The 17,788-nt window shown below is 34.6% G+C and overlaps 1 protein-coding gene across 1 annotated transcript in view; it reads right to left on the bottom strand.

Moving 5' to 3' along the window:
* Nucleotides 1-17,788, bottom strand: part of TMTC2 (transmembrane O-mannosyltransferase targeting cadherins 2) — a 370,895-nt gene that overhangs the window by 95,445 nt on the left and 257,662 nt on the right. The window contains exon 8 of the mRNA XM_057742666.1: nt 15,356-15,477. Coding sequence (XP_057598649.1) covers nt 15,356-15,477 — 122 coding nt within the window. The remainder of the gene's footprint in view (nt 1-15,355; nt 15,478-17,788) is intronic.

The following is a 17,788-nucleotide window of genomic DNA, read 5'->3' on the forward strand; positions in this document are numbered from 1 at the left end:
TATCTTAAAAGGATGAAATGAAATAAAATATGTTTTTAAAAGTGTAGCACAGCAACACATTGTTAGCACTCAAAGAAAAAGTTCTCCTCCTAACTAGACCTTTTATACCTAAATCCATTTACTCAAAGGTAGGTCATGGAAGTAGATGATTATTTTTCATGTATTTTAAGCAGCATTCTTATAACACACCCACATTAAGAACTTTGTGATCCAAAATACTTAGCTATCAACCAAATTATCTCTTGTTCTTGAATGTCTTAGAATATCATAAGCAAAATTTGCCTCTGAGTTCAGAGAATTTGAAGAAAAAATAGGGAGAATACCAAAGCTCGAAACCGAAGTCACAGTAAAAAGTACTTTTGACCACTTCTGATCAAACTGGAAAACCCATATAAGTACTGGTGACAGTTTAAGAATATATTTCCCCTTATTCAGAAATATGTATTTTCCAAAAGGTCTATTTTCACTCTGAAATCCTGACGTGATTTGGAAAGCTCAGGTCGAAGTAGTTAGCATGGCTTAAGCTGTTACCAATCTTAGAATAGTAAGAAAGTAGAAGAATTACAGCTGACTCTTCATTACTGCAATATTCAGATACCTGGTATTTCCTGGAAGCAAAACTTGAGTTAATCAAAACATAATTTTACTCAGATCGGTCCTTTTTCACACTTCTTTTTCAAAGTAAATGCCAAATATTACTATATTAATATTTTTATTTTGTTTTTAAAAACATAGCAATGAAATAAGAAGTACTGCATAGGCACTGGAGGGAAAATAAAAGTACAGACACCCAGAGAAGACATTATTTTCAGCAAATAGCTTTTGTACTGAAGGATAAGCAAGAAACAGAGTAGAAAAGATAGTTTTTGGTGTTGCTGAACTTACTAGATTAATGATCAAATGAAGTTAGAAAAACATAAGGAGACTAAGCTAAGTGCCTAAAGAAGGGTCACTTAAAATAAATCATATTATCTTTATGAAAGATTTTATACAGCAGGAAACATTCATTCTTTCTGGGATAGTGACTGTTTCAGATTTGGGTGGCTTACAAGAATAATACTAATCCATTCATTTCACAAATATTTGGATATCTGTGATGTCTTTATGAAAAGAATAATTCCTCATAGTTCCAAATAAAAATTTCTTAAATGTTTTCTAGTACAGTAGCTATTTTACTACTTGTTTCAAACTGAGTGAGATTGCGTTAATGCATTCTAACATATGATATTCAATAGTTAAAAAAAAAAAACACCACTATCACTGTTCATGAAATTCTACAAAATCCCTCTGAAATAAGCGATTTACATTATGTACTCCATGGAGATTACATTCCAAGGCTATCAGAGCAAAACAGACAGGAGATCATACTTTGCTATGTCACCAAACAGAAAAAAAATATATTCAATTTTGTGTTTTTTATTTCTGTCTTTCAATAGTAATCAGGATTTCTATATTTGTAGGATTACCATATCATTTTTTGTTTGTTTGTTTAAAAGTCAGGCCTATTAATGTGATTTGCATACAGTAAAATTCACCCTTTGGAGGATAGAGTTTTCATTTTGACGAAGGAACATGGTCATGTTAACACCAACACAACTGAGGTATAGAAGGAACATTTCTCCATCACCCCCAAACTCCTGGGTACCCCTGGGTAGCCACCTCCTTCCCTTACCCACAGTCCCTGGCAACTACTGATTTGTTCTCTGTCCTTACAGTTTGGCCTTTTTCATAATTCCATAAAAATGGGATTGTGCAGTATGCAGCTTCTGAACCTTCTCTTTCACTCAGCACAATGCATTTAATTTATTCACCTATATTACCATATCATTTTCATTGAGACAAAAAGAAGAAAGAAATTTCACTCCTCAAAATGTTGTTATCCAATTATTTGACCTTTTAAATTCACTCTTCAATCCCTTTTCAATGCTGAAGACTTTGATGTTTTTAACCAATAGAACAAAAAATAAGTTTTCATATTTTTTTTTACTTGAATCTATTTAAAACATCATTTTTTTCTCTTTCCTAATTACTTGTATAACTCCCTTTGCCATTTATTCTCTCAAACCTTTTATTGTTCCTTTCTCTCACCCTCTCCTTCCACCACGCACCACTGAAATAATGTGTTCCACAAATAGTTATTGTTGTACAAGACCCTCCGGTTGGCATCTGAAAAAAATGAGTACGACCGAGCTGCTCTCCGTCTAGTGGGGAAGACAGACATAACAGTAACAGAAGGTGATGGAGCCACTTCCGTGAGAGCACAGATAACAGAAAAATCAAGTCAGAGGGGAAGGGTAGTGATGTGTCAGTGCTATGCCCTGACAGAAAATTTTTATGTGAATTGAGCCAATCTCTGCTTCAGAGTCATTTCACGTACATTCATTCAATAAATATTTATTGAATAACTATGTGCCGAGCACCAAGCTAGTAAGAGTAATGAAGAGACAGGGTCTCTACTCTCACTGCCTAAAAAGAGCAACCAATAGTAATACATTAGTATTCAGCTATCATAGATATTCTTGTGCAATAAGACCCCTGGAAGAGAAGCATGAAGGCTGCCTGGAAGAATCAGTCATTGTTTTATGGACTGGAGTGTTAAAATCAAACTGGATGGATGGGTAGGACTTCGTCAAGTGGAGAGAAAGGAAAAAGATACTCTAGGCCAAAGCAGCAAGCAGTATGCTTGGAAAAGACAAAGAATGAATAGATTTTTTCTTAACATACTTAGGGAGCCATCAGAAGTTTAATATTGTGAGGGAATTTGGCTGATGAGGTTTAACGAGAAAGGCTGTGCCCAAATAATAAACAATGTTCCATGTCATACAAAGACATAAAGATTTTACTGAATAAGAATCATGATATTGTTCTTACTGCTAATGGTTAACAATTACTGAGTCCTTACAGCATATGTACCTGGCAGTGTTCTAAATGGTTTTACACTATGTTTAGACTCACTTACCTCCTAGACACTCTCAAGAAGGAAATACATTTGCCCTCATTATACACACAAGTTGAATAAGATAGAAGTTAAATAACATAACCAAGATCACTGAGCTAATAAGTGTTAGAACACGCCAGGCAATCTAGAGCCACTGTTTATATAGCTGCATCCCCTGTAAGGTGATAGAATACTAATGGAGAAGGAAGGCAAGATATGTGATCAAATATATTTTTCTAAACAGCCGTTTCTCTACTTTTGAAACACTAAGAAAATAACTACTGAGCATTTACTACATACATTATTCCTTGAGCCATGGGAAAACAAAAATATGTAACACATCCCATGAATACCTGCAATTCCCAATATATTCAGACACAGACTGAGATAAAGAAACAGAAATAGAAATAAGGATAGAGTCACAGTCAAGATGTGTTTATAGGATGCAGAAACCAATGGAGCCATGAACTGGTAGGCACGTTTTAAGTGGTACTTTTGATGACTTGCTGGAGGCTGACTGTGGACAAGCCTGAGAGTGAGAAATTCCTGAAGGCTAGTCTTGAGAGGGGGTGGGTGTTCCCCACTCTTTCATGGTCTTTATTTCCAAGAACCTGACCAGGTTCTCAAAGTGGAGACCCAAAAATGATCCCCTCCTGGTGAGGGCAGGGGTAGAAGAGTAATCCTTGTGAAATATATCCAGAGCTTTCTCAATAACAAAGGCTTGACTCTCTAAGGCAAAAAACTGTACTACAGCCTTTTAAATAGCTGTGGCAAAAGGGCAGTCTCTGACTTCATCCTCCTCTAGCCTTCTTGTCTCACCTAATGTGGTGGGCGGGGGGGGGGGAAGGTAGCTCTACAAGCAGAAAAACTTGGGAAGGTCATGCATCAGAGACACAGGCTGAATCAAAAATTATGATTTAATTAAATGATTATAGAAAATTCCCCCTCCACCATACCTGACACCCCCACAACAGGACTCCAGTATGATAATACTGAAGTACACCTGAAATATCTTCAAGACACACAGTCACTCTGAGAAAGGGTATTAAGGAAAGCCTAACATCAAGATAGAAGTTAAAAACAAGGACACTAGAGAAATTTGAAGCCATCAGCACCAACAGCTACAACAAACACTAAACAATGCTGAACCCTCAGCCAGATTAACATAAATCTTCATGTTAGAGGCCTAATAGGAATTCAACATATCCAACTCTCAACAAAAATTTCAAGGCATGACCAAAGGATAGAAAAACATAGTTCGAAAAGACAAATCTAGCAACGGAACCATACTGAGATGCTGGAATATGAAATGTTTGGATTGTCAGAAAGGGAACTTAAAATATCTATGATTAATATGTTAAGGACTCTAATGGAAAAAGTAGACAGCATTCAAGAACAGATGTGTAATGTAAGCAGAGAGAAATTCTAAGAAATAATTAAAAGGATATGCTGGAAATCATAACAGACACGAAGAATGCACTTGATGGGATCATCATAAGACTCAGCATGACCAAGGAAAAAAATCAATGAATTTGAAGATAGGTCAATATAAAACTTCCCAAACTGAAATGTAATGAGAGAAATGAATGAAAACTACAGAACATCCAAGACCTATAGGAAAATTTCAAAACATGTAACACATGAGTAACTAGAATATCAGAAGGGAAAGAAAGACAAGAGGGTAGAAACATATTTAAAGTAATGATGATAGAGAACTTTCCAAAACTAATGACAGACACCAAATCATAGATTCAGAAAACTCAGAGAACACTAATCCAGATCAATTTCAAGAATAATAAGCCTAGGCATAGTATGTCCAAACTGTAGAAAACTAAAGACAAAGAGAAAATCTTAAAGTCAGAGGGGAAAAAAAAATACCTTACCTATGGAGCAAGAAGGTTAAGAATTACATTGGACTTCTCATCAGAAACCATCAGTCAAGAAGAGAGTAGAGTAAAACACTGAAAATGTTAAGAGAGAAAAGAAACCACAAAACTAGAATTTTATATCCAGCAAAATTATCCTTAGAAAGTGAAGTAGCAATAAAGACTTTTTGGACAAATAAAAACTGAGGAAATTCACATGATCATCTCAACTGATGCAGGAAAAGCATTTGACAAAATCCAATGCCCTTTCATGATTAAAAAAAAAAAAAAAAAAACACTCAAGAAACTAGTAATAGAAGGAAATTATGTCAACATAATAAAGGCCATATGTGAAAAACCCATTGCTAACATCATATTCAACAGTGAAAAACTGAAAACTAGTTCAATGGGTATCGAGTTTAAGTTTTACAAGATGAAAAGCTGTTTTGCAAGATCTGTTGCACAACAGTGTGCACAGAGTTAAAACTACTGTATTATATACATAGAAAGTGTTATGATGGAAATTTTTATCTTTTTTCTCTTTACCACAATAAAAAAAATAAGGTGGGGGAAAAAAAAAACCAAAGAAGGAAGAAGCCTCTGGTAACAAATAAAAAACAATTACAAACCTGGTTGACATTAATTCAAATATATCAATTATCACTCTAAATATGAATGGTCTAAATGTACCAATTAAAAGATACTGTCAGAGTGAATAACGATAATAATAAAAGGCCCAACTATATGCTGTCTACAAGAAATCCACTTTAAATATAAAAACTCTGATAGGTAAAGCAAAGGGACAGATATAGATAAACCATGCAAACGCTAATCAAAAGAAAGCTAAAATATTAATTTCAGACATAGAAGACTTCAGAGCTAGGAAAATTATTACAGGTTTATCCCACATTATTTGCTTACTTTTTTCTAAAGAACACCTAGAAATGCTAATGTCTGTGGAATACATTTGGGGAATATATTTTGTACCTTTGAGGAATACTGCTTTAATAGAAACTATCAAAGCAATAATGGCAGTGGTAAAATCTTCTTGGTACCCTTAAATGTCACCATATTTGAAATTCCCTCTATAATCAAGAAAAAGCAATCCTTGTCATGTAACACTATTTGAATCAGCTTTGTTATAATTAAAAGGTATCAAATTTAATGTGCCATGTATACGCAGTTATTTATATAAATAAGTTGAGAACTGTTGAAGTGGTGAGGGAGGAGAGAGTGGAGGACCCCTCTTCCACACAAGTGAAAACAGAGCAGAAAGATAATTACCACTTGTGGCAAATGTGCACCCTGGGTCAAAAAGAGGAAAACAGACACCTTCAGGAAAACCACCTTGAGCCAAAGCAATAGATTTCAACTTGATCCTACATCTCTACTGAGGTAATCTCTTTGAGATATGCAAATATACCTTAAAACAAAAGACTCCTGGTCAGTAATTTTCTCCTTAAAGTGAGTAAATTTCTGTTTCAAGCAGATGGAAATTCTGTTCTTCTTCTAGCTAGTGTTGTTTCCTCCCCCCAAATGAGAAACAGAACAAACGTTACAGTGGATAATACCTTCGAGTTCCATTTCTCAGGGACAAAAATTTCCCAGACTGGTCATTATATCTACCAACTACACTACCTATTTCTCCATTATATGGCCTATAATACACGGCTTTATTAAATGGCCAGTGCCCATCTTAAACCCAATGCCATATGGCTGATGTCAAATGGACCAAAGGGTCCTTTTAAGTGTGAATCCTCCTGCATGTTACCATCTTCCACCTAAAGTATTGTTATTACAATGCACACTGAACTACAGCCTGGGCTCAAGAACATATCCCATCCTGCCACTTTTGACAAAGAGCCTCAATTACACCTCAGAAATGAGTCCTGAAATTTTAAGTCTAAGAATTATGTTTTTCACTGTGAGAAGAAATGAATACATTTATTAAATAAATTGGTGGGCAGGTATGTGCTCAGGTGCTCTGGCTCCAACTCACTGTCTACCAAGTTAAAAGTTAATGAAGTAAAGGTCAGAGGTCACTCAGGCATCCAACCCTGTGCTCCCCCTCAGTTTGGAAAATCAGAATGTTTCCTTCAAGACTTAAAATATGAGAGAAACTATACACCATATAAGATACACCATGTAGACCATATTTAAGTTAAAAATTAAACTTTTAACTACACTATTACTATTTCCTTGTTACTTCACAGATATAGATACCTAAATCCTTTTTTGAATTACCATGTTAAAATTCTTCTTTCATTTAATGATATACACAGATATTCTTCTCACTTCAGAACTGCATGATGAGAAAATCTAAAAACTGAATAAAGATTTTCTTTAAAAATCAATTTTTATGTGTTTTGAAGTTAGGCATTTATGTGCACAAGGAACCATATATCCATGTTTTATCATAATAAAAAAAAGTTAGAGAGCAATAATAGTACAGCTTTCAGAAAAACCAAGTATAAGGCAAGAGGCTTTGGACACAGGTCTGAACCTCTGTGAACCTCAGTTTCCTCATCTCTAGAGTAGGTACCTAGATCACGGGATTATGTGAGAAGTATTAGAGGAGCATAGTAACGATGCCTAGTTCACTGCATGATAAAGAGTACGAGTGAATCACAGGAAGTACTGGGATTGACCTGATCACTGAAGAGGCAGGGTAAGCGGCCACCTATCGGTGATATTTAATTCCTTTTAGGTAGGAAAGCAAGAGATGAGGATTGATGTCAAGGGAGATAGGAAATGAATGAGAAGTTCAGATGGTCCTAGAAGCTCAGGACTTGGGGAAAAAAAAGTTGAACTCAGAATTAACTACTGTTTGGAAGAAGTATAATTTTAATAAAAAACTAAGGATAAAAATCTACACATCTGCGGATGTCATGCTTCAGGCTGTTGAGGCTCATGGGGCCTCCAATGCAATGTGGATGAACATAAGGGGAAATGACCAAAATGTGACGGGTTTGTGAACATGTCCATGGCTGGGCTGGCTGTGAATCTATGAGGCTGCAAAAATGAAAACGTTCACATCTTAGAACAGATGTGGCTTCCTTTATATATATACCTCTGTGTGTGTGTATGTATGTGTAGGTGCACAAATATATGTACACATGTTCAGATGCTACAGGAAAAAAATAGGCAATCTTCTTTGTGAAGTGTTGATCCAACCCCTTGGGAGGAAAGATACTTGCTTTTGAAAATGTATGTGGTCAGTACCATCTTTTTAAAAAGTAAGAATGGGCTTTGACAAGGATGCCATTTTAATAAGGAAAGATACTCAAATTTTCTTCTATTAAAAAACAATCAAAGTAGGAAAATATAAAACATAAATTACAAACACAGTTTAACTCACATTAAAATGTGTTCAGACCTTATTACATGACAGAAGAGTCAACATGATGTAGCAGAAAGGATCACAAGCTGAAAGTCGTGATGCCAAGTCATGATGCCAAGTCATGTCATGTATCAATGGACTTATATAACAAATTAAAGGACTACAAAGTGGGAGAAAAATACCTATGAAGTGGTGTGGAATCCCATGCGTCTAATAAAAATTAAAAAGAAAATAAGATTAAGGTACCTACATAATTGTCCTTTCTGAAACAAAAGCCATTTCCACAAGTCGTAAGCAAGTCTTCCACTGCTAAAGCCACTAGAGATAGTTGTTATAATTTTTCCTAAAGAGAATGCACTGAGGCCTTCGTGAGACCAAAGAAACACCCTGCTGGTCTTTGTATCACCACTGTTTATTACAGAACATGACACAAAGTTCAGGTTCAGAAAATGCATGCCAAATACAAGTTTTTATAAAGGATTACTTTTTTAGAGTCCTGCAAGAAAGCCAAGCTATATTTAAGGGGCATATTGCTTCTCCAACCCCATCCCTCCAATAACATGGGATAGCAGAGTCCTGGGGGATTTTGAGGCCTGAGCCTCCTGGCCTATTTAAATTGCACTAAATGTTAACTAAAGACCAAATACAGAAACCAAACAAAATAACAATAAAATTTAAGTTAGTTTCAAAGCAGCAGCATCTTATTTACCCCTAAATAAAAAGCTAACATTTCTTTTCAAACATAGCATCATGATATGTAGATATAAAGCAAGTAGAATTATTTCACGTGAACTTCAATGCCTGAAAATTTGAGTATTTTGATTTTATTATTTCTAAGAATATCTGGCAAAAGAAAATATCTGTAACAATGACTTTTAGTTACTGACATATGAAAGTAGAATAAAAGTCTGGGATACTCTGGAGATACCTGGATTCCTAGGTCACTTAGTGGCAACAAATAGGGTAATTGTAAGCCTGATTCAATAAAGACAGCTCAATTTTTTAAGAAAGATTGATTCTATATATCAAAATGCATAAAAAAGAATTATCAGATTCGTTATGCTTCAGAGTAAAAATAATATAATGATAACTTCCAGAATGCTAAATCATAAAGTTTAGATGAGGTAATTTCATATTAAATGTTGAGCTGAGCACTGTACTGAATTAAATTTTCTTCTATATTTCACCCAATATTTCAGTAGCATGATATATGTGATATATGCCTTCTCTTTCACAGAATAAATTTGCAACTTCAGTGGTATATATCCATAACAATCATTCAGTGAGAGTCACAGGAAAATTTTTTGTTCCCTACTCCCTCCAATCTAAACATGACTGTGCAGTGATTATAATAAAACAAAGGGATCTAAATGTTAGTCAACATGCAAAATGGGAACAGCTTTGCTTTAAAGAGGACCAAATGGAAAAATAATCTCAACTCTAAGTAGTAGTAATTATTACAAAAGGCCCAAGGAAACACACAGTGCTGCACTTCCAGATAGACTACACTGACACCATTTTAGCCTGGGGTATGGAACTTTTCCATGGAACTTCAAGTACTTTCACGACTGGAGTTTTATGTAGCCCAATTAACTCTGGCTAGACACAGAAATCTGGCTCAGTACTTCCATACAGTAGCCAAAATAAAGGTTTGCTGTATCAAGAATTACTGTCAGAGTCTCCCATATCCTTCCTTCTCTCTTACTAACCTAAATCTGGAAAATAAGCTAACAGCCAAGCTGCTTTTACTACAATTTAAGTCAATATTAATTTTACTGGCTCACAAAAACAGCAAAATATTTGGCTGAAATAAATTGAACAAAGACAAAAGGAAAGGAGAACCAAAAAAAAAAAATCAAAGTAAGGATGTATACACAACTAGAGAACACACATGGGTTTAGAAACAACTATAAAACCATCTGAAACACCATAATAATGGAAATGTCATTCCTTCCTTTCTCTCTTAATGCACGCCCAATTTTAAATTCATGGCATTAGCCCTAAGTAACAAAGTTCAAATAAAGAATAAATCAATTTTAAAGAGAGCTTGTGTTTAGTATTTTAATTGGACATGACATTGGTATGAAAGTTCCATATATTCTAAAGAGATGTCACCCAGCCCCAACTATATTTAAACATGAAGGCCACCGGTGACCCTAAAGCGGAACTAACTAGTCCCTGGAACATTTGTATTTGAGCTGTAACGTAGGACTTAAAAGTGCCAAGAGCCAAAAAGTCCTAAGTTCATGACTTATAATGCCTAATAATAAAAAATGTGTTTACCCATTTTAAACTAAACTAGTTTATTTAGAGGTAATGTATAAAAATAAATTATAAAAAACAGGGAGGCAGGAGCACTAGCTTACTTTTGGAACCTCTAATTAGGTATAATGGAGGGGAGCTCCACACAAAATTATTTAATATAGAATGAAAATTAATGATGCTTAATTCAGAAACCCTTGAGGATGTATCCAATTCTACTATTTAGTAGCTTACTTATTCTTGGGGACATTCCTTAAATCTTTGAAGCTCAGTTTCCTCATTTATAAAAAGAAGCTCAGTTTCCTCAATTATAAAAAGAGGACAGTAATCATTGTAAAGCTTCATGAAATAACATATGTCAATCACAGGCATTCTAGAGATGTATAACCCTCTTGTGCCCATCTCCCCTTTCAGGGTCTTGGAAGATTACATTGTATCCACTCCATATTCATGCCACTCTCATTCACTTATTCAACATATATCATTGGGAATTAGAGTGATGCCTAGCATGAATTAATAAATCTCAATACATGTGCTGACAAAATGAAGGGACTAATGAGGACATAAGAATCAGTCTAGGGAAACAAAAATACTAAAAAGTCAGGTACCCTGTACACCTGTAACTTATACAGTATTATATGTCAATTATGTCCAAATAAAACTGGGGGGGGGGGGAGATATATGCCCAGCTCTTATATAACTTAACAAGAGAAATGCAAAAAGAGGGTACGGAGATGTTATCAAGATACTGAAATGCCATATACTGAAGATACAAAAAGATAAGTAAAGACTTAGTCCCTGCCCCGTGGCCAGGGTCAAAAGACAGATTTATGTCTGCCATTCAATCTAAAAAGGTGCTATTATAGAGATACTGAAACCAGTGCCATGGAAGCACAGAGAAAGGAAAAAAAATAATTGCTTGAAAGACTCAGGCAAGACTTCACAGAAGAAATAAAATTTGATCAGGCAGAAAGAGGAAAGGGATATTTTTGTCAGAGGAATAAAAAAGGATTTGGTCTATGGAATTTGTCAAAGCATTCTGGGAAATTCTAAGTCTTTTTGAACTTTTATAAATAGTATAAATAATACAAATTCTTAAAGAAAATTTTGTACAAAAATTCTCCAAGTGAATCATTTCACTGGCTATAATAAAAGCTGTAATAATCAATTTTTTGTTGAATCTGTCTCATAAAAATATAATTCTTTATATAAAGTCCCACTCTACAGTCTAAGTCTAATTTTGTTGCATGTCAGTTTTACATATTTTGCCTTGGGTCAGTTTTGATGGAACAGTAAAAACAATTCCATTTCTATTCCTCTTCTCTTGAGAGTAATAGCCAATTCCATTTTACAATATTTTATATTTAAAGCATTCAGAAGTCAAAATGTGTGGCATTTTCTACTTTGCCAATTCCATGTTAAGTCAATAGCATATTACCCAGGCCAAGAAACCCAAAATTAGACAAAGGCAATCCACTGGGATCAGAAATTTGCCAAATCTCATAATTCAAAAAGAGACTGTCAAGGATGGTTGTGGAGTTTTTGGCACTTTGAGTTTAAGCCATTCCATAATAGGGTTTGTATTTCATCTAATCAGCTAGTCGGAAACTATAAAAGTTCTGTTGATGCGGGGAGATTAAAATTTGGATTGTAATACGTCTTTCCTTCCCTTCCTTCCATATGTTTCAGTAAATTAAAACTGCTAAATCTTGTTTTTAAAAATACCTTCTGAAAAAAAAGCAACCTGTAAAATCATATTTTTAGTACAGGAAACAAAATATTCAGGCTTGAAACGATGAAGAAAAAAAAAGGACACATAGTTTCTATGTATAAACTAGTGTCACAATCCAGGTATATTCAGAATTAACTACATTTAAGCATTTAATTTTTTTCTTTTCTAAATGATTTTTTTTTTTTTGGTGGGGAGGTAAATCAGGCACTTGAAATTTTTATAGATATTCTTTGAAGGTGGCCATTTCTCAATTGAATTAAAAATGTTTCCATTTGAATTCCATAAGAACATCTCAAAGACAGTAGTTGAGGCCAGAGGTATATATGAATTCTATTTTTATATGGAGTTGTGTGAATTATCCTAGCAGAATAGGAAATGGAACAGGTTTTCATAAGGTAAAATAATCTTTTTCTAACTCATTAAACTAGACATATTATGATCTCATAGATGGTTCAAATGGCAACTTATACCCTGCAATTCTAAGTAATATTCTTTCCCTTTCTCTATTCCTTCTTTTTTGGGGGCCCTCATGTTAATTTATTTCATAATTTCTTCTTTCACATATTTTTTCTTCATCTTTTTGTTTGTGTATGAAAACATTTACTCACCTTTATTTCCTTACCCTTCAAATGAAAATTGTTTTGCTATCATTTTTTTTTAATTTCTAAAAGCTCTTTCTTGTTTTTTCATTATTTATTTTTTATGGCATCCTGCACTTCACAAAATGCTATATTACCATTTCTAAGGATTTTTTTTCTTTTGTTTCCCTCAGTTTCCTTTTGCTAGTCATTTGTTTCAGCTCTGATCTTTTACATTTGAAGCTTTCCTAATAATACTGACAATCCTTGGTTGCCCATTGTTTTTTAAAAGTTGCTAAAAAGCTGAATGAACTCCTTAGGCATAAATGTGCTTTCTAGACTGGAAAGAGTCACTTTGGTTTGTCTGGTTTGGGAGCTAGTCATTTTCAGGGACCTTCAAATGTAAGTAAGTGGAAATCTCTTCCCTACAGTGATTCACTTTCTCTAGATAAGAATGCAACCATTTCTTGGGAGGTGAGGTGTGTGTACACGTGTTGCTGCAGAGGGTATGAAGGGCGTGTAGCTTGTGTTCTGCATGTGGTTGGGGAGGGGTAGGGACAATCTGAGTACTCCACTGGGAAAAGTTCAATCAATCCATTTTGCAGTCCCCTCTGCATTGCACCTTTGACTGGGTAAGCGGCTCCTGAGTCATGGGGCTCTCTCATCCAACTGCTCCACCACTGTGAGCATCCCTTTCCTTGACTGGGAAGTGAGTGCCTGGTTGTTAGCACTGCGCACATGGGGAGAGACGTTACTCTCCCATACATAAGTTAGAACTGATTATCCTATCACCCCTTAACTCACTCTCTTCTATGCCAGCTGCTGCCAAGTCTTGAGTCTCTCCAGATTCTTCTCATTGTTAACCAGTTCCAAACCCCCTTTATAAAGATGGTGGTTTACTCTGTTCTGATGAATCAGTCGTAATGCCTCTTTCTACTTTCTGACTTCCAAAAATCAGCTTAAATTTCACCTCCCTTCCCATTCTGATTGTTCCTGTGAGGTTATTCCTTCTCAATATTTTTATTCAGTAAATGTTTATCTGATACACATAATCACCATTTCTTTGTTCACCATTCTTTTTGCACCCCACTCAGTAACTCCTTCTAGATTTAACTGTGTTCTTTCAAAGGACACCTTCAGTAACGTCTTCAGCTAGAGTTTATAGGGAACTGACTTTCATTTCCTGGCCTAGGAATTCCCTGATCATTCACAGAAATTCAAAACCGAAAGCCAGTAAAGGGAGGACGATAGTGACAAATCCTCTGCAGAGATTTCAGATTCCATGCTGACACAGGCAAACTTTCACACTGCCCTCTTGTATCAGTATGTGAACTTTTTCTACATTTATTCTTTCACAGAGGATATGAACTTCTCTGCTTTATTTAGGTGTCTAATTCCTGGCCTTCTGTTGGTCCAAGGCTTTGTCTCTTATACCAACAAGAAGGAAAACAAACAAACAATAAGCTCTTTCCCATGGGTTGTTACAAGTGGTAAACCATCCCAAATCAGCTGCAGGATCAGCCAACGGTTTACTGTTCTGGAGTTTAATTATTGCTTCATTTTCATCCCCAGGAACTTCTCTTTCTACGCTTTGAGAACAGCCATGCATTAAGAGCATATCTGTTGTATTTTATTAAGCATCTCTAGATATTTTTTAGTGGGATGGTTTTCTAACTACTTAGTCTGCCTAAATAACCTCTGTAGTAACATTTTAGTGGTATCTTAGAATGGATACATAATACTTTTAAGTGTTTAGCTTATCATCATCTGTGGGAAATAAAAATGTTATTATTTTTAAATAATTATAAGATACCCTTCTACAAATTCATTTAGGAATCACTTTCCTAACCATTTGCTCTATGTTTTGCTAGCGTTCATTTATTTTTAGTAATATTGGAGACAGATTAAGGGATATAATTAAAATAACAGAGATAATAGATTCAGATTAGCATTGAAGGCTAGTTGTACCATTTAAGAGCTGGGTGAAAAGTTACTTAAATATTTTGAACAATCCCCTATTGTATAAAATAAAAACATTCATATTACTTTGAAGCACATAAAATTACAATTTTTACAAGCCACAGTGGCAGAACATCAACAATTTCTTATGCTTCAAACTAATACCACTTTCATAGAAATGTGGCCAAGAGAGCCTGTCACATAGTGGATGGCCAAATAATGGCTCCACTTCTCTTACAGAATGATTTCCAATTAGTAGGAATCCTAGGTGACAGTGATGGACACACATGCAATGTCATATAATGCTGGCTTTTTGAAAAGAATCTGACTTAATTCCACATTACAGCCAATCTGGGGTTAACACTGGCATGGAGAACATAATTTTTATATAAATATTGTTATTCTGACAAGTTCACTAATAATCACACATTTGGGATTCTCCATTTATACATTTCAATTAAGTTACATCAAGGATACATATCATATTTTATCCATGGCAAAACCCATAACCAAAGGAATGCATTACTCTATATTTTCTGTACAGAGTTCTAACTTAGTATTACCATCATTAATTCCTAACAGTACGGGTTAACTAGCCAAGAACCGGTACCTCAAACCCTATCTATCTCAGTCTGCACAGGCAGAACCAGTTTCTAAAGGGTGAGAAAGGTAGTTACTCACTGTTAGAGCAAGCAGTTTCCCATAGGTGAGATGAGCAGGGATGTGGTCGGTCTTGGATCTCAATGATTCCATATACCAGTGCTCTGCTTCAGGGAGCTTGCTTAATCGCATGTACGCTTCACCTGGCAAGAGAATCATGAAAATCAATCTGAGGATACAGCTTTCCAAGAACATTTGCAACGTTTATATTCCATACATTTTCAGATTCTGTGGCAAGTACTCTCATCCATTATTTCATTTGATTCCCCAAAAGTCATCACCATGTCTATTTCACAGATGAGAAGACATGTTTGGAGAAATTAAGTGAAATGCCTAAAACTCAAAAATCTAGTAAGTGGTAAGGCTTTTTTTTTTTCTTTTTAAATTTAGAAACATCTAAACCCCAAGAATATGTGCTTTGTCACCATTTCTTTTTTTTTTTTTTTAAGGTTAGGTCTTTCTTACGTATAATCATTTGTTCCTTTTTATTCACATTCATTCATTCCTTTAGAAACTCAAGTATTTATAGAATAATTACTAATTGGAGAGTATTATGCAGGACCTAGACAACAGAAGTTAATATCTGAGATTGTGCATTGGTGCTAGATTTTAGTTTTTTTCAGAAATTATTTGCATTTTATATTTTAATAAGTAAATAAAATTTACCAGTTTCATTTGGAAAATCCAGTGAATATATGGCCATTATTTAGCATGCCCATCACCACATGCAAAGCTAGTCTAAGGCTTTTCAGCCATCAGCTATTATTTTCAATTTACACAAATTCTGCCCATGAAATAGCATTTCACTAACAGCCAAGCAAGAGAAAAACATTCGAAATAAAGCCAAAAGTGTATCAGTCGCCTGCTTATTATCATCCCCTTTCCCTTCTATGTTCATAGCATGGAATATTCACCTGATGGTAAAAGCATATTTTAAGATGATTTGTGTATTTAAGTTAAATATTGTAGTTTTAAGAAACACTGCAAATGTTGAAGCTGCTCAATTTCTAAGACCAGGCAACAGACTGGTGACCTGCATTACTTTTCAAGCAGACTTTTATAGCTTAACTAATCATAATTATGATGGCTTTTTCCATTTAGAGGAATAATCAGAGGCTTTTCCTAAATGTATTACCCATACTGGTTGTAAATCTTTGCTTCAAAGGAAGAGCTAGCTTCCTTTTATTTTAATCAAATTCTCTTTGCATTAGCACAGCGTTGTCAATACAAATATGTTTGATGAATTGAACTGATTTGCGTCTCCTGACCTTTTAAGTGCCCTCTGCTTGGCCGGTTAGTAAAAAATATTGGTGACAAATTATATGTAACATGCGCAAAAATGTATGCGCCACTCACACACATCTTTGTGTTTCTAGTTCTGAGAAAAGCCATTAAACTATTATTATCATAAAAATGATGGCTCGAAAAAAAATTTTTTTCCTGAAGCTTAAAACATGTTTGCATTTAAGAAGAATTTGGCTAGATATAATCAAATGCTCAGGGTGAGATGCAAAAAATACTGAAGCAAAGACCAAAAACTAAAATAAAATATACAAAATACTCATAGTTGTTAGAGTGGTAAGATTAGGCATGGATTTCAAAAACTTTTTACATGTTTCTGTAATAGTTATATTTTTTTAATTATAGTATCTCCTAATAAGTAAAACACTGTTGTACAATTTTCTTTTTGCCATGTCGAACTAATAAATATTTCCAAATAAAGTAAATAGTAATTTTTCTTAGGGAGAGTGCACCACTTTTTCATAGTAAAACAATACTACTGATAGATATGATTTATACAACAGAAAAGATGCACAATCCTGAATATTAAAAATTTTAAAGCAATTAATGATAAACCAAATCCAACTATTTATCTCTAAAAGGGATTCTAAAGCCTGTAGAAAACACATACTAATTTCAGAGTTAGAGCTGAACGGTGGGTCTGCATTATGGGTTCTGTTTGGAATTGACCTTTGGGTCTTCAAGTGCTCATAAATCACTTTTTAGAAGTTCTACAATCATTGCATTTAATATGGCTTCTACTTTTCATTTATTAAAAAATTAATTTGTAGAATAGTAACAGGCAAGTTACCTGTTCAGAAAGAGAGTGCAGGAGAACCCCAATCCCATGGTGCTTATGAGATTCAAATCTTTATATTTAAGTGTCTGATTTTAAAAAATCATTTCAGAAAGTACACTACTTTTTTTCCAAGTCAGAAATCTATCATAATAATGATAGATTTTGATATGAAATATTATTAATTTGCTAACTACTTAGATTGACCCATTTTGTTCCGTAAGGACTCATAGGCAATTTATTAAGCTATAAAGCTTGTGACGTGGGGACATACCAAAGGACCATAAATAAGAAATATAATGTAATAATGCATCTTGGCAAGTATATGAAAAGTGTAAATAACTAGCTTACTTAGGTACTATTCATTACAACTTAGA

The sequence above is a fragment of the Hippopotamus amphibius genome, chromosome 7 (genome assembly GCF_030028045.1).
Source record: "Hippopotamus amphibius kiboko isolate mHipAmp2 chromosome 7, mHipAmp2.hap2, whole genome shotgun sequence".
Classification (NCBI taxonomy): domain Eukaryota; kingdom Metazoa; phylum Chordata; class Mammalia; order Artiodactyla; family Hippopotamidae; genus Hippopotamus; species Hippopotamus amphibius.